Source organism: Delphinapterus leucas, chromosome 7 (assembly GCF_059928025.1).
Source record: "Delphinapterus leucas isolate spDelLeu-1000000601 "Yukka" chromosome 7, BTC_Dleu_Yukka2, whole genome shotgun sequence".
NCBI lineage: Eukaryota > Metazoa > Chordata > Mammalia > Artiodactyla > Monodontidae > Delphinapterus > Delphinapterus leucas.
The window spans coordinates 10,745,661-10,767,775 of NC_143135.1; the positions used below are offsets into that span (position 1 = coordinate 10,745,661).

The window sequence follows — 22,115 nt, forward strand, 5'->3', positions numbered from 1 at the left end:
TACTTGTTAAAAGTAAAATGTTTATAGCACAGGGAGATCAGCTTCAGTGCTTTGTGACCACCTAGAGGGGTGGGGTAGGGAGGGTGGGAGGGAGATGCAAGAGGGAGGCAGGCAGACTCTCAACCACTGCGCCACCAGGGAAGCCCAAAAAAAGACCTTTTTAATTGAAGTATACCATCTCACACAGAAGTTTTAATGAAATTGGAACAAGAAACAGATCAATTCAAGATGTAAAATCTTTACATTAAAGTCTCTTCCCATGGATTCTGAAGAGACTGTTTCCACAAAGACCACTAAGAAAATGCCAACTCAGGCTCTGGACCATCGGTGCCACCAGTTAGCATTTCTGGAGACTGAAATTGTGAAATTGAAATGATGAATGGCCAGGCTAGAAACAAAGGCTACAGCTTCTACTTAATAATTTTACTCTGGAGATTTGGCTTTCAACATTACCACAGTGCTAGAAAGATTACAGAGAAGCACTTTTATTTAAAGCCATAATTGGAGTTTTGTGTCTTCTGACTACGTGCTTATTGGGGAGACATTCAAAAACACTGTGTTACGGCAAAATAAAAATTTCCATAATCCTAACACAGGGACAACCTCTGTAAACACATTTAGGTGTATACTTTTGCTGTTACTCATTTTTAAATTGTCATACTGGATTACCATTTTTCAACCTGTTAATTTATACAATAAATATTCTCATGTAAATAAAATATTTCCAAGGACATTTCATAGGCATATAACATTCAGTAACATGTGTTGCTATTAAATGTGTTATTTCAGTCAAAATTCTATCAATTGTATATAAAGTATGGAAAATGGATACTATGTGCTCCTTATTTCTCTTATTAATTAAAAATGTATTCAATAGTAAGTTCCAGTATAGCAGAATAAAGATCACCAAAAATTCACTTCTCCAAAAGGGAACCCTCCCTACACTGTTGGTGGGAATGTAAATTGGTGCAGCCACTACGGAGAACAGTATGGAGGTTCCTTTAAAAACTAAAAATAGAGTTACCATATCATCCAGGATTCCCACTCCCAGGCTTATGTCCAGAGAAAACTCTAATTCAAAAAGACACATGCACCCCAATGTTCATAGCAGCACTGTTTACAATAGCCAGGACATGGAAGCAACCTAAATGTCCATCCACAGATGAATGGATAAAGAAGATGTGGTATATACACACAGTGGAATATTACTCAGCCATAAAAAAGAATGAAGCATTGCCATTTACAGCAACATGGATAGACCTAGGGATTATCATACTAAGTGAAGTAAGTCAGAGAAAGACAAATATCATACGGTATCACTTAATGTGTGAAGTTTACAAAATGATACAGATGAACTTACTTACAAAACATAAATAGACCCACAGACATACAAATTTATGGTTGCCAGAGCAGGAAAAGGTGGGGTAATGGATAAATTAGGAGTTTGGGATTAGCAGACACAAACTACCATATGCAAAATGGATAAACAACAAGGTCCAGCTGTATAGTACAGGGAACTAGATTCAATATCTTGTAATAACTACAATGGAAAAGAATCTGAAAAGAATATATATATATATATATATATATATGTATATATAAAACGGAATCCCTTTGCTGTACATCAGAAACTAACAACATTGTAAATCAATTATATTTCAATTAAAATCAAAAAACAAAAACAAAAATTCACTTTTCTAAAAAATAAAAGACAAAAAAAACTGGCAGAAACTGTCAAATTTAACTTTCTCACAATGCTAGAAATTAACCTAAGGCTTGCAATCATCCAAGGAGCATGTATTCAAGACTAACGGTGGAATCAGTAAGAACAATGAGCTTTGTGACATTCTAAGTTGTTCTATGCCAATTCCTATCTCCCCAGCTCCATAGTAGCCATGAAAACCAACAGCCTAGCAGAACCCAAAGAACACAGAACAGTCTGGGGCTCCCTAAAATCCCATCCCCAGAGAATTGTCATTACTGGAGCTCTGTGGAAGTTTTCCTGAAATCCTGGTCTTAATTTGACTTAACTCAAAATATGCTCAATTTGAATAGACCTAGATCAAGTAAGCAGATTGAATTAATAATTAAACACTACCCACAAAGAAAAAATCCAAGCCTACATGGCTTCACTGGTGAATTCTACCAAACATTTAAAGAATTAATACCAATGCTTCACAAACTCTCCCAAGAAATAGAAGAGGACAAAACTGCTCAACTCATTCCATGAAGCCAGTATTACCCTGATACCAAAACCAGACATCACAAAAAGAACTACAGACCAATATACTGTATGAATGTAGATATGAAATTCCTTAATAAAATACTAGAAAAGTGACACACAGACAAATGGAAAACAATAGGGAGAGCCCAGAAGTAAACTATTACATATTATAGTCAATTAATTTATGACAAGCCAAGAATACACATTAGGGAAAGTAGAGTCTCTTCAATAAATAGTATTGGAAAAACTGGACAGCCATATGCAAAAGAATGAACCTGGACCACTATATTACACCATATATAAAAATTAACCCAAAGTGGATCAAAGACTTGGACATAAGATCTGAAGCCATAAAACTCCTAGAGGAAAATATAGGCAATATATTTCTTGACACTGGTCTTGGCAATGTTTTTTTTTGTTTTGTTTTGGATCTGACTCCAAAAGCAAAGGCAACAAAAGTAAGAATAAACAAGTGAACTACATCAAACTAAAAAACTTCTGCACAGCAAAGGAAGTCATCAATAAAATTAAAAGGCAACCTACTGAATGGGAGAAAGTATTTGTAAATCATATATCTTATTAGGGGTTAATATCCAAAATATGTAAAGAACTCATATACAATTCAATAAAAAAAATCCAATTTTTAAAAACAGGCAGAAGATCTGAATAGATATTTTTCCAAAGACAACATGCAGATGGCCACCAAGTACATGAAAAAATGCCCAATCATCAGGGAAATGCAAATCAAAACCACAATGAGATATCATCTCACACCTGTTAAAATGGCTATTATCAAAAAGGCAAGAAATAACAAGTGTCAGTGAGGACGTGAAGAAAAGGGAACAACTGTGCACTGTTGGTGGGAATGTAAATTGGTGCAACCACTATGGAAATCAGTATGGAAGTTCCTCAAAAAAAATTAAAAATAGAATTACCATATGATCCAGAAATTCCACTTCTGGGTACTTATATGAAGAAAATGAAAACACCAATTCGAAAACATTTCTGCACCCCACCATGTTCACTGCAGCATTGTTTACAATAGCCAAGACATAGAAACAACCTAAGAGTCTACTGATGAATGAATGGATAAAGAAAATACACACACACACACACACACACACACACAAATAGAATATTATTCCAGGATAAAAAATAAAATCTCACCATTCACGACAACATGGATGGACCTTGAGGGCATTATGCTAAGTGAGATAAGTCAGATAGAGAAAGACAAATACTGCATGATCTCACTTATATATGGAAAGTATACATAACATACTTAAAAAGCAAAAACAAACAAACAAACAAAAAAACCCAAGCTCACACAGAGAACAGACTGGTCAGACTGGTGATTACCAGAGGCAGGGATTGGGGGTGGGCAAAATGGGCGAAGAGGGTCAAAAGGTACAAACTTCTGGTTACAGAATCAATAAGTGATGGAGATGTAATGGACAACATAGTGACTCTAGTTAATAATACTGTATTGCATATTTTCAGTATACTTTTAAGTATATCTTGAAAGTTCTCATCACAAAAAAATGAAAGTTTGAAGCTACGTGTGGTGATGCATATTAACTAGACTTATCATGGTGATCATTTTGTTATATATAAATATTGAATCATTGTGTTGTACACCTGAAACTAATGTAATGTTGTATGTCAATTATACCTCAATAAAAATTTTTAAAAAGAAATTCATCCAGTAAGTACATTAAAAGATACGCAATACCATTAATCACCAGGGAAATGCAAATCAAAACTACAATAATACCATTTCACACCCCCTAAGGTTACCAGAATCCAAAAGACAGAAAATAGCAAGTATTGGCAAGGATGTGGAAAAATTGGACCCTCATACACTGCATGTAAAATGCGACAGTCACTTTGGGAAAGCCTGGCAGTTCCTCAAAAATGTAGCGTTACCACGTGACCCCGCAATTTAACGTCTACATATTTACCCAAGATAATTCAAAACTTGTGCACAAATGTGCATAGCAGCACTATTCATAATAGCCAGAAAGTGGAAACAACCCAAGTGTGGTATATCCATACAATGAACTATTATTCAGCAATGAAAAGGAATTAAGTATTGATATATAGTACAATATGGATAAACTTTGAAAACATGTTAAGTGAAAGAATTCAGTCACAGAAGGCTACACATTACATGATTCCATTTATATGCAATGTCGAGAATATGCTAATTTATAGAAAGAGAAGTTAGATTAGTGGTTTCCAGGAGCTGGGGGAAAGCAGACCGGGGAGTGACTGCTAATGGATATGAGGTGCCTTTTGGGGGTGATTAAAATACTCTGGAATTACATAGTGATGATGATTGCACATCTTTGTAAATATACTAAAACCACTATATTGTACACTTTAAAAATTTTTAAATAAACTATTCTTCCCTACTCCATGACAGGTAGTTAAACCGAGTGATAAAGCCCTGCTTTTTTTTTTTTTTTAATGCTAACTAATGGAATTCTAGATGCTACCCTTTGATGGAAAATCTTCATAATAAATAAAAGTAAACCTGAGAAAGAAATGAAGCCACCAAGGAAGAGATCCTTTGTACCATATAACTTGTTCAAAGAATCTGACTTGGTAAGGTGTTAAATCAAAATCCCCCTCCCCCACCCCTCCACCCAGTCCTGGAACTTGAGAATTTTCAAAACCATAAACCAAATTGTTCCACATATACAAATCTATCCTTGAAAGTATAATTTCAAAAGGGTCTTGTAATACTGAAAACTTTAAAAATGGTTTCCATGCCCTAAGAAAATAAACTTTAGGGCTTCCCTGGTGGCGCAGTGGTTGAGAGTCTGCTTGCTAATGCAGGGGACATGGGTTTGAGCCCTGGTCTGGGAAGATCCCACATGCCGTGGAGCAACTAGGCCCGTGAGCCACAACTATTGAGCCTGCACATCTGGAGCCTGTGCCCCGCAACAAGAGAGGCCGCGATAGTGAGAAGCCCGCGCAATGCGATGAAGAGTAGCCCCCGCTTGCCATAACTAGAGAAAGCCCTCGCACAGAAACGAAGACCCAATACAGCAAAATTAATTAATTAACTCCTACCCCCAACCTGTTCTTTAAAAAAAAAAAAAAAAGAAAATAACCTTTAAAGAAATCTGTAGCTCTGATGGATTGTTTCATTTCATAGTTTTCTGTCCCTGTAATAACATTGTAGTTGATCTCTGTGCATCGCTCTTACTATCTCTTATTTAATTGTATAAACTTTGTAAAGCCATGCTATCAATCTTTTAGCCTTTGTTGTTTTTTCCCTTATGCCCATAATAAGTCATGCTTTGAAATATGAGAAAGGTACATGAAGGCAAAAGAAATTAGAAATATGCATACTTCAAAAAAGAAGTTGAATTAGCAAGTTTTGTGGATGTAAAGTAGTAAATTGAAGGAAACTGGAATTGTTTATATCACTCACAAACCACACACCTCTCAATAGATAGTTGAGTTATTCTCCATATAATGTTTCTCTACATACATATTTTTTTAGTTCATGTTGTAAAACCACTGCATGTTAAGTGCAAAGTCCACTTTTTCTTCCTCCACCAAAGGTCAATGTTGAATTGCCTGAAAGTTCCTGTCAGAAAATCCAGATTCATTCCCGCTCTCCCGCTCCCTAGTTCTATTACCTTAGACAAGTTACCTGGACTTGACTTCACTCTAGCTATATAACCACAAAGAAAAATGAAAAACAGAGGAGGTTTTACCACCAAGGATCAAAAAATTACAATCTTAGCCAATAACTCCAAGGAGTATATTTGAAAGGGCAATTATAGACCAAACTCATTCACGGACAGAGATGTAAAAATTATCAAAGTACTAGCAAGTTCACCTCTCGTCAAACATTCTCAGATCTCTCCTTCTGAATCCCCCTAGTGCTTTCTATCTCTGACAAACATTTCAATCCACAATTTTCCATTTCCTCCTTCTTCCAAAGAAGGATGTAAATCTCAATTTACCAGTATCTAAGCTTCAGTCCTTCCTCTGTTGGACAGCTCCATGACTTGGGGTAAATTGTTAGCCTTTTTAGCCTCACTTACTTAACATGAAAACTGGGAATGATATGTTCTTTTCAGTGTTTCTAGACTTTAGGAGATCTAAGGACCAAAGATGTATGAGTGGTTGAAAAGTCATAATAAAATATATGGCAATGTATTCTCCCCAATGGGCCATGAGCTTTTCAAGGCCAATTCCTGGGTCCCATTGGTCTTTCTATTCTAAAAGTATCAAACTCAAGTGTCATAAAAATGAGCAGGTTCTTCACCTTTGGCTTTGACCTTGACTCCACCCATCTTGCAGCAGCTAAGCACAGCAGCCACTGCAAGGTAAGATGGGGGGCGTAGTTTGTTATTGTGAAATGGTCACAGCTCTTACCTCTTTCTGAATCCCACACTCAATGACAAGATAATTAAACTCATACCCCTTCTCAGTTAGGCTGGTGACAGGACAGCCAGTTCTCAGAGACACTTCATCAGAATGCAAGAGGCGGCCTTGATCAAGTAGAGTCAGTGGAACAACAGCCCAGAATGTAGAAGAAGTACACCCTATGGACACTGTTGAAAGAATCCAAAAAAGAAAGATTCAGATAGAAATTTTTGTCCTAGAGGACACTGAAAGAAAATTGGAGCTTCTTATTAAAAAATATATATATAGATACATATATATATCTATGCATATGTATATATACCCCTTAGAACACCCTTGACAGATGCAGTGTGATTGTTCAGATAAAGTCATAACAGTTGTGAGTGAAAATTAACCTCAGGTCAGACTTGCAGGCTTATCTGGAGACATCCTCCATCTCCTTCACCCAGTACCATTTCCCTAAAAACTACAGACTTAAGCTAAACGTGGGATGCTGTCTCCGCTTCACTTGCTGTGTGGGATTGGCCCCAGACTGGAGGAGCCTCAAGCTGGTACGATGGCCTTGGGTCCACATGACAAAACCAGTGTAAATGATGGGTGGGACACGAAAACAGCAGCTTCTCTGTAGCCTCTGGCCCTCCTCTAAAGCAACCAAACACACCTTTTGTGGGTGAAGGGACAAAGGAAACCATATATTCGAGCAATATATGGTTCTGCCAATGTAATGAAGATCTGTACCTGCTGTGTCTCCTGCCCTGTATCCTTCTATAAAGCAAAATGAAGATAGTCTTAGATTAAAGCCTATTGGCGTCTGGTGAGTCTGACTGTGAAATCGAATCATCCACAGCCGTGGGCCCTCATTAATTCTACTACAAGGAATATATCCTAAGGAAGTCTTTAGATAGAGATGTACAGGCATTCTTACAAATAAAGCTATCCATCACTATATTTCCATGTTAAGGAAATACTAGAAATAAAAAAATGTTTAAAGTACTACATAGAAAGTAAACTTATCTAGTGACTTTTTTAATAAAGAAAGAGATATATAGTTTAGGTGAGAAACAATGACTGTAAAGTAAGCCATAGGTCTGACACGTGGACAAAGTAAGTGGGTTGCAAATAAAACAACAGATATTACCAAAAAAAAAAAAAAAAAGAAAGAAAAGAAAAAAAACCCACTAACTCAAAAAGATACATGGACCCCAATGTTCATAGCAGCATTATTTACAATTGCCAAGTCATGGAAGCAACCTAAATGTCCATCAACAGACATGGTGTGTGTACACACATATACATATATACAATGGAATACTACTCAGCCATAAAAAAGATTGAAATTTTGCCATTTGCAGCAACATGGATGGACTTGGAGGACATTATGCTAAGTGAAATAAGTCAGACAGAGAAAGGTAAACACTGTATCATATCACTTATATGTGGAATCTAAAAATATAACAAACTAGTGAATATAACAAAAAGAAGCAGACTCACAGGTAGAGAGAACAAACGAGCGGTTACTGGGGGTGGGTGCATTATATGGGTGGGAGAGTGGGAGGTATAAACTATTGGGTGTAAAGTAAGCTCAAGATTGTATTAAACAACACAGGGAATGTAGCCAATATTTTATAATAACTGATTAAATGGAAAGTAACCTTTAAAATAGTATAAAAGATTTTTAAGCAGATATAAAAGATAACTTTATGACTTAGGAAAAATAAATGAGGAGAGAAAAATGAAGATCTTTGTTTCCATGTCTCGATTTAGAAGTAACACACAAACACTCAAATAGAGTTACATATGTAGAAAACAAATTTATGGTTACCAGGGGGTAAGGGGCTGGGGGGGGATAAATTGGGAGATTGGGATTGACAGACACACACTACTATATATAAACTAGATAATAAGGACCTGCTGTATATCGCAAGGAACACTACTCAATACTCTAATAAACTATATGGGAAAAGAATCTGAAAAAGAGTGGATACATGTATATGCATAACGGATTCGCTTTGCTGTACACCTGAAACTAACACAACATTGTAAATCAACTCTACTCCAATAAAAAATTTTTAAATAAATAAATAAATAAAAACAAGGGGACAGGGGATGACCAGAAATAGGGGGCTGGATAATGAGTAGATCAGAATGGGACATGGAAAAGAAAGCTGAAACTTCAAGCAGGGAAATCTTTTCCGCAAGGCAGGGAAATGAGGTGGAGAGCTGTGCAGTGGAAAATACCTACATCTAAAAGGAAACATAAAAAATAGCTCTTGACATCCACCAGAGGGCAGACAGCAGAAGCAAGAAGAACTACAATCCTGCAGGCTGTGGAACAAAAGCCACATTCACAGAAAGATAGACAAGATGAAAAAGCAGAGGGCTATGTACCAGATGAAGGAACAAGATAAAACCCCAGAAAAACAACTAAATGAAGTGGAGATAGGCAACCTTCCAAAAAATGAATTCAGAATAATGATAGTGAAGATGATCCAGGACCTCAGAAAAAGAATGGAGACAAAGATCGAGAAGATGCAAGAAATGTTTAACAAAGACCTAGAAGAATTAAAGAACAAACAAACAGAGATGAACAATACAATAACTGAAATGAAAACTACACTAGAAGGAATCAATAGCAGAATAACTGAGGCAGAAGAACGGGTAAGTGACCTGGAAGACAGAATGGTGGAATTCACTGCTGCGGAACAGAATAAAGAAAGAAGAATGAAAAGCAATGAAGACAGCCTAAGAGACCTCTGGGACAACACTAAACGCAACAACATTCGCATTATAGGGGTCCCAGAAGGAGAAGAGAGAGAGAAAGGACCCGAGAAAATATCTGAAGAGATTATAGCCGAAAACTTCCCTAACATGGGAAAGGAAATAGCCACCCAAGTCCAGGAAGTGCAGTGAGTCCCATACAGGATAAACCCAAGGAGAAACATGCTGAGACACATAGTAATCAAATTGGCAAATATTAAAGACAAAGAAAAATTATTGAAAGCAGCTAGGGAAAAATGACAAATAACATACAAGGGAACTCCCATAAGGTTAACAGCTGACTTCTCAGCAGAAACTCTACAAGCCAGAAGGGAGTGGCATGATATACTTAAAGTGATGAAAGGGAGGAACCTACAGCCAAGATTACTCTACCTGGCAAGGATCTCATTCAGATTTGATGGAGAAATCAAAAGCTTTACAGACAAGCAAAAGCTAAGAGAATTCAGCACCACCAAACCAGCTGTACAACAAATGCTAAAGGAACTTCTCTAAGTGGGAAACACAAGAGAAGAAAAGGACATACAAAAACAAACCCAAAACAATTAAGAAAGTGGTCACAGGAACATACATATCGATAATTACCCTAAACTTGAATGGATTAAATGCTCCAACCAAAAGACACAGGCTTGCTGAATGGATACAAAAAAAAGACCCATATATATGCAGTCTACAAGAGACCCACTTCAGACCTAGGGACACATACAGACTGAAAGTGAGGGGATGGAAAAAGATATTCCATGATAATGGAAATCAAAAGAAAGCTAGAGTAGCAATACTCATATCAGATAAAATAGAATTTAAAATAAAGAATGTTACAAGAGACAAGGAAGGACACTACATAATGATCAAGGGATCAATCCAAGAAGAAGATATAACAATTATAAATATATATGCACCCAACATAGGAGCACCTCAATACATAAGGCAACTTTCACCAATGGACAGATCATCCAAAATGAAAATAAATAAGGAAACAGAGCTTTAAATGACACAATAGACCAGATAGATTTCATTGATATTTATAGGACATTCCACCCAAAAACAAAAGATTACACTTTCTTCTCAAGTGCGCACGGAACATTCTCCAGGATAGATCACATCTTGGGTCACAAATCAAGCCTCAGTAAATTTAAGAAAACAGAAATCATATAAAAAATATATTCTGACCACAGCGCTATGAGATTAGAAATGAATTACAGGGAAAAAAATGTAAAAAACACAAACACATGGAGGCCAACACATGGAGGTTACTAAATAACCCAGATCACTGAAGATATCAAAGAGGAAATCAAAAAATACCTAGAGAAAAATGACAATGAAAATACGACAATCCAAAACCTATGGGATGCAGCAAAAGCAGTTCTAAGAGGGAAGTTTATAGAAATACAATCCTACCTCAAGAAACAAGAAAAAATCCCAAATAAAAAATCTAAGCTTACACCTAAAGGAACTAGAGAAAGAAGAACAAACAAAACCCAAAGTTAACAGAAGGAAAGAAATCATAAAGATCAGAGCAGAAATAAATGAAATAGAAACAAAGAAAACAATAGCAAAGATCAATAAAACTAAAAGCTGGTTCTTTGAGAAGATAACCAAAATTGATAAACCATTAGCCAGACACATCAAGCAAAAGAGGGAGAAGACTCAAATCAATAAAATCAGAAATGAAAAAGGAGAAGTTACAACAGACACCGCAGAAATACAAAGCATCCTAAGAGACTACTACAAGCAACTCTAGGCCAATAAAATGGACAACCTGGAAGAAATGGACAAATGCTTAGCAAGGTATAACCTTCCAAAACTGAACCAGGAAGAAATAGAAAATATGAAGAGACCAATCACAAGTAATGAAATTGAAACTGTGATGAAAAGTCTTCCAATAAACAAAAGTCCAGGACCAGATGGCTTCACAGGTGAATTCTATCAAACATTTAGAGACGAGCTAACATCCATCATTCTCAAACTCTTCCAAAAAACTGCAGAAGGAACACTCCCAAACTCATTCTATGAGGCCACCATCACCCTTATACCGAAATCAAAGATACTAAAAAAAAAGAAAATTACAGGCCAATATCACTGATGAATACAGATGCAAAAATCCTCAACAAAATACTAGCAAACAGAATCCAACACCACATTAAAAGGATCATACACCATGATCCAGTGGGATTTATCCCAAGGATGCAAGGATTCTTCAATATATGCAAATCAATCAATGCGATACACCATATTAACAAATTGAAGAAGAAAAACCATATGATCCTCTCAATAGATGCAGAAAAAGCTTTTGACAAAATTCAACACCCATTTATATAAAAACTCTCCAAAAAGTTGGCATAGAGGAAACCTACCTCAACATAATAAAGGCCATATACAACAAACCCACAGCAAACATCATTCTCAATGGTGAAAAACTGAAAGCATTTCCTCTAAGATCAGGAACAAGACAAGTATGTCCACTCTCACCACCATTATTCAACATAGTTTTGAAAGTCCTAGCCACGGCAATCAGAGGAAAAAAAGAAATAAAAGGAATACAAATTGGAAAAGAAGAAATAAAACAGTCACTGTTTGCTGATGACATGATACCATACATAAAGAATCCTAAAGATGCCACCCGAAAACTACTAGAGCTAATCAATGAATTTGGTAAAGTAGCAGGATACAAAATTAATGCACAGAAATCTCTTGCATTCCTATACACTAATGAGGAAAAATCTGAAAAAGAAATTAAGGAAACACTCCCATTTACCATTGCAACAGAAAGAATAAAATACCGAGGAATAAACCTACCTAGGGAGACAAAAGACCTGTATGCAGAAAACGATAAGACACTGATGAAAGAAATTAAAGACAATACCAACAGATGGAGAGATATACCATGTTCTCGGATTGGAAGAATCAACATTGTGAAAATGACTATACTACCCAAAGCGATCTACAGATTCAATGCAATCCTTATCAAATTACCAATGGCATTTTTTACAAAACTAGAACAGAAAATCTTAAAATTTGTATGCAGACACACAAGACCCCAAATAGCCAAAGCAGTCTTGAGGGAACAAAATGGAGCTGGAGGAATCAGACTCCCTGACTTCAGACTACACTACAAAGCTACAGTAATCAAGAGAATATGGTACTGGCACAAAAACAGAAATATAGATCAATGGAACAGGATAGAAAGCCCAGAGATAAACCCATGCACCTATGGTCAACTAACCTATGACAAAGGAGGCAAGGATATACAATGAAGAAAAGACAGTCTCTTCAATAAGTGGTTCTGGGAAAACTGGACAGCTACATGTAAAAGAATGTAATTAGAGCACTCCCTAACACCATACACAAAAATAAACTCAAAATGGATTAGAGACCTAAGTGTAAGACCAGGCACTATTAAACTCTTAGAGGAAAACATAGGAAGAACACTCTTTGACATAAATCACAGCAAGATATTTTTTGATCTATCTCCTAGAGTAATGGAAATAAAAACAAAAATAAACAAATGGGACCTAATGAAACTTCAAAGCTTTTGCACAGCAAAGGAAACCATAAACAAGATGAAAAGACAACCCTCAGAATGGGAGAAAATATTTGCCAATGAATCAATGGACAAAGGATTAATATCCAAAATATATAAATAGCTCATGCAGCTCAATAGTAAAAAAACAAACAACCCAATTCAAATATGGGCAGAAGACCTAAATAGACATTTCTCCAAAGAAGACATACAGATGGCCAAGAAGCACATGAAAAGCTGCTCAACATCACTAATTATTAGAGAAATGCAAATCAAAACTACAATGAGGTACCACCTCAGTGCCAGTTAGAATGGGCAGCATCAGAAAATCTACAAACAACAAATGCTGGAGAGGGTGTGAAGAAAAGGAAACCCTCTTGCACTGTTGGTGGGAATGTAAATTAATACAGCCACTATGGAGAACAGTATGGAGGTTCCTTAAAAAACTAAAAATAAAATTACCATCTGATCCAGCAATCCCATTACTGGGCATATACCCAGAGAAAACCGTAATTCAAAAAGACACATGCACCCCAATGTTCATTGCAGCACTATTTACAATAGCCAGGTCATGGAAGCAACCTACATGCCCATCAACAGACGAATGGATAAAGATGTGGTACATATATATAATGGAATATTACTCAGCCATAGAAAGGAACGAAATTGGGTCATTTGTTGAGACGTGGATGGATCTAGAGACTGTCATACAGAGTGAAGTAAGTCAGAAAGAGAAAAACAAATATTGTATATTAACACACATATGTGGAACCTAGAATAATGGTACAGATGAACTGGTTTGCAGGGCAGAAATTGAGACACAGATATAGAGAACAAAGGTATGGACACCAAGGGGGGAAAGCCGCGGGGGGGGGGCGGGGGGGGGTGGGCTGAATTGGCCGATTGGGATTGACATGTATACACTGATGTTTATAAAATTGATGACTAATAAGAACCTGCTGTATAAAAGTAAATAAATAAAATTCAAAAATTAAAAAAAAAATAGCTCTTCTCCCAAGCATGAGGATAAACTAGATAAATCACTTGCTTTGGGAGGGTGCGGAGATAGAGGGCAAACGAGAGGAAGCAACACCACTACAGAAGTCAGGAAAATAAAATGGCAAATCACTTCTACTCAAAACAGCACACAGCAAAAGACCCAGCAACCTCTACACCTTCAGCAAAACATGAGGGCTGCTCTAGTACCTGACTCTTCTTCAGAAAACGCCGAAATTATGCAGAGAAGTAAAGATGATCGTAACCCCACAGAAGCCTTCACGATGTCAGCTCCCAACCAAAGACCCTGGAAAAACACAGGAAATCGGTAGCACCTGGCCTGTTTTGAATACTTTTATAGCCAATGCCACACCCAGCTGACTGCATTTACAAGTCACTTTGTGCTGATTGATTTTATTTTCCAGGAATATGGATTGTTTTTGCTGATTCAAATTGCTTAATATCTGGAAAATAGGGAAAGCACAAAGCACGAAATTAAACTCTTCATAAAAGCCACCATTTTTTATATTCAGAGAAAGACTTCTTTCTACCACCTGAAACTTGACATTCTCCTGATCACTCCAGTACAGAAATCAGGAATGCAAAGAAAGTACCACCACAAATCTTTGAGAATGTGACTTCTCCAGGCCCTCTGAAGTTCCTGGGAGAAGATGATCAGCGTGTCAATGTGTGTTTATTGACTTGTTGGGGAATGACATTTAGGGAGATATTTTAAGCCAGTAGTTGTCCAACCTTAGCAGGATCAGAATCACCTGCAGGGCTTGTTAAAACACAGATTGCTAGGCTGTGCCCCAGATTCTAATTCGAGGCTGCCATGGGGCCTAAGAATATGTTTCTGAAAGTCCCAGGTGATGCTGATGTGCTGGTCCCAGGACCACACTTTGAGAACCACTGACTCAGATAATATTACTTTAGAGAACCACATAGTTCAATGGCTCACAAACTTTAGGTTAATTATCAAAATTATCAGGAGGGTTATTTAAAAGTGTACATGTCGGGCTTCCCTGGTGGTGCAGTGGTTGAGAGTCCGCCTGCCGATGCAGGGGACACGGGTTCATGCCCCGGTCTGGGAAGATCCCACATGCCACGGAGCGGCTAGGCCCGTGAGCCACGGCCACTGAGCCTGTGCGTCCGGCCTGTGCTCCGCAACGGGAGAGGCCACAACAGTGAGAGGCCCACATACAGCAAAAAAAAAAAAAAAATGTAGATGTCTTAGCTCCACTCCAGTCCAATGGGATCTAATTGTAGCTGAAAGCTTTAGAGTACATCTGAATCACTGCAGGTTCTTCTGAAAAAATGTACATTTCTAGAGTCTAAACCAGAGGGACAAGGCCCAGGAATCTGCATTTTTAACAATTGCCCCAGGTGATTCGTGGAGGCTCATACTTTGAGAAACCTGGAGCAGAGGTCCTCAGGACTACTGATGAGGGAGGGAGGGAGGGAGGGAGGGAGGGAGGCCTCCAGTTCTCCTTCAGTGATTTCCATTTCATCTGTTTTACATTAGAGCCTTTTTTTTTAACCACCAACGTTATAAATCCTCTATGTCCTTTGAAGTGTAAGATCTTAATATTAAATTAGACACTAGATGTGACTAGAGGTTGCTCCATAAATGTCATCTTTGATACGTCAATGAGGAATAAAAAAGTAGGATTCCAAATCCTACTTCCCTTCATATATTCTCCTGGTATTTCCAACACCTATATAATATAAATGCTATAAATGTAAAACAAATGTTTTATAAATTTATAAAATTATACATTTACAAATGTAAAACATTTATGTTATTTGTGCTAGCAGTTGTGCTCTTTTGAGGATCTGGAATGATCTAAAAGAAAACAGAGAGACCAGTCCAACCAGCATGATACTGGGCCTAATTCCAGAATTGGCAATCTGAACAAAGTCTTTCCATAAGAGGGAAGAAAAACCTTCACCCAAGGCAGCACTTCCCTCCTCCCAACTGTAGCTTCTTCTAGACATCCACACATTATAATAGGAAAAAAGGGGTGGGATAAATCAGCATGCCACCAGGCCATTTTGTACCACCTCCAGATCTGGGAAGGAAGGACCTCTGCTCACGACTCAGGCTCTAGAGGGCTTCACTCTGGCCTTCTCCACTGTGCCCTTTGCCTGGGGGAGAAGATGTGTTGGATCAAGAGGACAAGCCACCCAGGGCCCAAACCTCCAGAATTTTCTACCCAAATGGCCCTCATTTCACACCCAAGGCTCACATGAGTCTCTCCCCTGAGTCTGTCCTCCCTGGTGTGGGTACCCCTTGGCCCAGTGGGTGACCAAAAGGTAGTTGCCTACTAGAAATATGACCAGAACTTGGACACGTCATTTGTAGTGTCCGCACCCATGCTCTCCGTGTGTGTGGGGCCCCTCACAACACAGACTGGAGTGGGATTGGGAAGAGAGGAGAAATTGGGCCACAGGCTATGGGTGGGAGAGTGAAGTGGAGTGGAGATAGATGGTGGCTCTCACCACATTGCAATGTTCCAACACAGAACTCTGAGGACTCTGAAAATTCCAAATTAAAATCTGCCTTTCTACCTCATTATGAAAGTTGGTTCGTCAAAATAGGAGGTCAGAACATATCTTGTTTAACAGTTTCTTTGATTGATTTATACGTTTTATAAGATATCTGGAACATGTGCCTCCACTTGTACCCTTGCTCCTGTCCCCATATATGCTGGATAGGAATGGACCTGGGCCATTTGGGCTCAGCTCAGAGTAGCTGGTCCTGGGCCATATCTACTGATCTCCTTGGAAGCTTTTAGGACCTTGTCTAGCTCAGCCAACGACCTTGAAGGATCTGGATTTTACTAGATTTCTTGGTTCACCCCTCAATGTTCACCTCTAGTAAATCAAGCAAATAAATGGAATTACATAAGTCGTGTTTAACAGCACGTACAGAGGTGAAACAAAAGGAGTACAGATTATCTCATAGTGCATTTACCTGATTAGATAAAGAAATACTGAATAATAGATGACTCCAATGTACTTAATAGTTGGGTGACCTTGACTCCAGACCCTGGATGCTTAAATCCTGAATTCTCTCTCAATCTTGCTGGAAACCTCCTCAATCTTCTACTTTTATTTTCTAGTTTCTTCCTATGTAAACTTCTAACATTTATCACGGTGTGATTATAGGCCGGTACATGTTATTAATTTATTATTTGGTTTAAGCATCTGGGGCGGTTCCTTTCAGCAAATATTTGACAACCTCTCACGTAGCAGGCATTCTGCATGGTGCAGTAGGAGACACAATGGTGAACAAGGAAGATTGACCCTTGCCTTTGAGGAGCTCACTGTCTGGCAGGGAAACGAACAATAAACAAACACAGTTAAGAAATATTGATAATTCTGCAAATAACTAATTGCATTTCTCGTATGTGCTACAAAGGAAAGTACAGAGTGCCAAGGGTGTAGATAACAGAGGAACATAACCAAGTCTGGAGGTGCCACGAGAGTGTCCCTGAGGAAGTACAGCTCCCCTTAACCACAAGGGATGCCTGAAACAGAGGATAATACCAAACCCTATATATACTGTTTTCCCTATACGTACATAGCTATAATAAAGTTTAATTTATAAATTAGGCACAATAAGAGATTAAGAACAATAACTAGTAATAAAATAGAACAATTATAACAACATACTATAATAAATGGTAGGTGAATGTGGTCTCTCTCCCCCAGGATACCTTATTGTAAGAATGTAATGCCTTTTCCATTTTAAGGAAGCACTTTTCATGCACCGTGGCCTTCCCTTTTGCAGTCTAAGGTGGCTATAGGCAGACTGGATCCTGGGTGAAGCCTACTGTACCTCATGAGTTTGATCATGAATCTGTATCCAACCTCACTGGTGCTGGTAGAGCAGAGTAGACATCGCTGGCAGGAGTTTGGAGGGTGGGAGAAAAGGAGGATCTAGGGTATTTCTCCCCCTTAATCTCTCCTCATGAGACATCTCCAGTGAGGGTACCCCTGCCAGGCAGCCCTACCGTCCACAGTTCCATGGCTTCCGTTGGCCCCTCCAAGTCTAGGGTAGTGACAGTCTGCAGTTGCTAAACTCTGGGGTGCCTCATCTTCTCCTATTTACTCTTTCAGCTCTTCTAAAACCCCTCGTCATTAGCAGAAAATGAGATATTAATAATCTGTGGCATGTGGTGGCATAACACTAAATCTGTCACCCATTGCTTCTGACGATGAGCCAGTTGAAGGCAAGATTTTTGAAGGTCAGTTAGCTTCTGCAGTTGGCTGTGATGGCAACAGTAATGATTTAGGAGAATATGGGGTGAGATGGCTACTTCTGACATCATGGATCAGCTTACAGGAATAAAATTTTAAGTTCAAGATCTTAAGTTCTCTGTTTGACTTATGTTCAGAAAACCAGAGAACTTCTATACAAGCCTGACAAGATGCCATTATTTCTTATACCCACAGGCCAGAGGAGGCTGAGAATTAATGCCAAGAGCTAACTGTACAGCTTGCAGAATTATAATGCAAGTATAGCTTACAGCCCGCCAAAGTCTCTGTTGTAAGGATTTGATCATTGACTAGGAAGGAGTGGGATCCTAAGAATCAAGATAGGTATTTTGAATATACTTGAAAGGACCTGAGAATCTTACTCATGTAATCAATTTGAAACTTTCTTGTTAAAAGAATTAGCTTCTCCTATCCTGGCTGAACAGCCTAGGCTTCCTTTGCTTAAAGACCCTATAATTATCTAAGTTGAGGCAGTTTTTCTGCAAGGATACGGCTATTCTCCTTAAACCCTAGACCTATGACCACTCATTGTCTCTGGAACCATCACTAGGGTTAGATCCCACTATGCCCCAGGAAGACAAGTGCAAAGTTTGATCCAACAGGAGACAGCTTAAACACAAAAATAATTACGAGATCTTTCTAATTTACATTTGCAGAAACCTAGGAAAGATATTTGGAATTGGATTCTTGGCATATTAGATCAAAGAAAACAGAATATAATATTGGATTATGAGAAATATTAATGTAGATGCAGTTATCAGAGACTATGAATTGTGCTAACTTTAGCTATAGGAAGTGACCCCAACATTTTACTTGGTTGAAATCTGGACTTAATAGTGACCTACATTAGGAAGAATGAGAGGCCAGAAATGCACTGTCAAATGCTTAAGGAGATGGGAATGTTGAAGAGAATTTATATCATGTGCAACCCACTCACCTAGCCTCTCTCTTCCTTGGGAAAGTCCAGAGAATACTCTCCTAACTATGACATTAAGAAATGAACTAGTGATGGGAAATGGATGAGAATGGTAGTGAGAGACTTGACCACTGAAATTATCTCAGTCAGTCTGATGTGATCCTAAATTAGCCAAGATTAGATGACACTACTTAACCATCAAAGATAAGGTTGGAGCAATTACTATAACTGGTAAGAGAACCAGAGTGACAAGGGAAGTGTTTTGACTGATAGACATCAGCTAATGAATAATGAGGTAGCTAGAAATGAAATAGATGGTCAGCTTACAAAAGTATTGCTTCAACTATATAACTGGAAAAAATTCTAAGTATCACATGCCAGTTATCGACTGCTGTGCAACTAATCACTCCGAAACCTAGCGGATCAACAATCATTTTCTCACAAATCTGTGGGTCATCAATTCGGGCTGGATTTAGCCGGATTGGCGTTATTCATGTTATTTTATTCATCTGGCGGCTAAACTAATGCAAAATGATCTACAATCACCTCACTCCTTGGCGGGGGTTGGCAGGCTGACAGCTAGACTGTCTCAGTTCTCCACAATATGGCCCTTCCAGCAGGCTAGCTCATGTTCATACACACGGTGGGTCTCCAGATTCACACAACAGAACTCAGTGCAAAAGCAACTTTCAACCTTCCACTTACATCATATTTGCTAACTTCCTATGGACCCAAGTAAGTCACATGACCAAGCCCAAAGTCAAGTCTAGGATTAAGGAGATCTCCTGTATGGAAATATAAATTTTACAGACGTTAGTATACAGGTGTCACATAAAGCCTTGAGATTTAACGAGATCCAGGAACTGAACCCTAGAATATTACAACTTTTAGAAAATCAGGCACGTTACGAGGAACCAGCAAGAGAAAACAAAAAGAGGGTCACTCAGAAAGGCAGGAAAAAAACTCCATAGGGCTTCCCTGGTGGCACAGTGGTTGAGAGTCCGCCTGCCGATGCAGGGGACGCGGGTTCGTGCCCCGGTCCGGGAAGATCCCACATGCCGCGGAGCGGCTGGGCCCGTGAGCCATGGCCGCTGAGCCTACGCGTCCGGAGCCTGTGCTCCGCAACGGGAGAGGCCACAACAGTGAGAGGCCCGCGTACCGCAAAAACAAAAACTCCATAAAAGGATGGTGTTCCAGCCAAGTAAAGTAAGTATTTGAGAAGAAAAGAGCAATCAATCACCAGGTGAGGTAAATGAGAATTTTAAATTCACAATGAAAGCAGCAGTGTGGAAGTGACTTGTGATCTTGATAAGACCAGTTTTAGCGAAAGGGTGAGGGTATTCAAGTCTAAATAGAATAGTTTTAAGCCAGAAATGAGAAAACAGTTTTTAGCTGCAGGACATTGCTTCTGATATAATAACTAGGAAAAAATGACACATTTTTTAATTTTTCTAATTTTTATTGGAGTATAGTTGATTTACAATGTTGTGTTAGTTTCAGGTGTACAGCAAAGTGAATCAGCTATACATATACATATATCCAGTCTTTTTTTAGGTTCTTTTCCCATATAGGTCATTACAGAGTATTGAATAGAGTTCCCTGTGCTATACAGTAGATCCTTATTCGTTATCTATTTTATATATAGTAGTGTGTATATGTCAATCCCTAACTCCCAATTTATCCCTCCCCCCCTTAGATTGGAAAACTGTGGAAGTAATGCAGACAATGAATTAGAGGTAGTAGAATGTGACCAATAAATGGATCTGTCGACTGTAATGGACAACAGAGGTAAACCCATCAGTGATCAACATATTAGCATTAGCAGAGGAAAAAAAATGGAGGAAAAGATGTCATAATTAAGCCCATAGCTAAGGTGATATATTCTCTTTTTTCCCAACTTTATTGAGATATAACTGACAAAAATTGTATATATATAAAGGTGAACAACAAGACGATTTGATATACATATATATTATGAAATGATCACCATAATCAACCTAATTAACATTTCCATCATCTCACATAATGCCATTTTTTTGTATGTGGGGGGAGAACACATAAGATCTACTCTTAGCAAATTTCAAGCATACAATACAGTATTATTAACTATAGGCACTATGCTGTACATTAGGTCCCCAGAATATATTCATCTTATAGCTGAAAGTTTGTACCCTTTGTCCAACATTTCCCTTTTTCCCCCAATCCCCAACCCCTGGCAACCACCATTCTACCATCTGCTTCTATGACTTTGACTTTTTTTAGGTGCCACATATAAGTGATATCATACAGTATTTGTCTTTCTCTAATTTATCTCATTTAGCATAATGCCTTCAAGGTCCATCCATTTAGTCACAAATAGAAGGATTTCCTTCTTTCTCATGACTGAATAATATCACATTGTATATATATACCACGTTTTCTTTATCCATTCATTAGTTGACGGACACTTAGATTGATGCCATAATCCTGGCTGTTGGCAACAACGCTGCTAAGAATGTAGGAGTACAGATATCTCTGAGATACGGTAACTGTGCTTGTTTTTCAACCAAAGAATGGTTAATAATTAAAGCTCAGGGGTTTGGTGGACTGGTTCCTGTTTCACTTTGAGTTTTTGCTCTGTTTCTGCCTTTGTTCTTGTTTTTACAGAAATATATGACCACTGACCCATAGAACAGATATGCTGATCTGGACAATGTAATGACCACATTCAAGTTCTAATATCAGCAAGGTACCTCGTGATTAGTGTACACATCTCCGAAAACAGAAGAGCAGCCTACCCCCAGCAAGTAGCCTGCAGCCGTTTCCTGCTTCCCTTCTTATATAAATCCTGGCTAACACTTGAAGAGTTGGGAGTTGGTTCTTTCAGGCAGTAGTCCACTTTCTCCCCAGGTTGTCTGCTTCCTTAAAATAAAGCTACTTTTCCTTTACCCAACACATGTTTCTCAGTGTTGGTTTCTTGAGCAACAAGCAACAGAAACTGAGTTCCATCACAATACAGATTTCATTTCCTT

General features: G+C 38.3%; 2 protein-coding genes across 2 annotated transcripts in view; both read right to left on the reverse strand.

Moving 5' to 3' along the window:
* OOSP3 (oocyte secreted protein family member 3) overlaps window positions 1-17,938 on the reverse strand; it is a 28,088-nt gene extending 10,150 nt beyond the window's left edge. The window contains exons 1-3 of the mRNA XM_089914227.1: window positions 17,924-17,938; window positions 14,115-14,244; window positions 6,623-6,801 (exon numbers count right to left, since the gene is read on the reverse strand). Of these exons, the coding sequence (XP_089770353.1) occupies window positions 6,623-6,801; window positions 14,115-14,244; window positions 17,924-17,938 (324 nt within the window). The remainder of the gene's footprint in view (window positions 1-6,622; window positions 6,802-14,114; window positions 14,245-17,923) is intronic.
* The window catches only part of STX3 (syntaxin 3), a 150,387-nt gene that overhangs the window by 27,810 nt on the left and 100,462 nt on the right, over window positions 1-22,115 (reverse strand). The gene's annotated exons all lie outside the window — the stretch shown is intronic.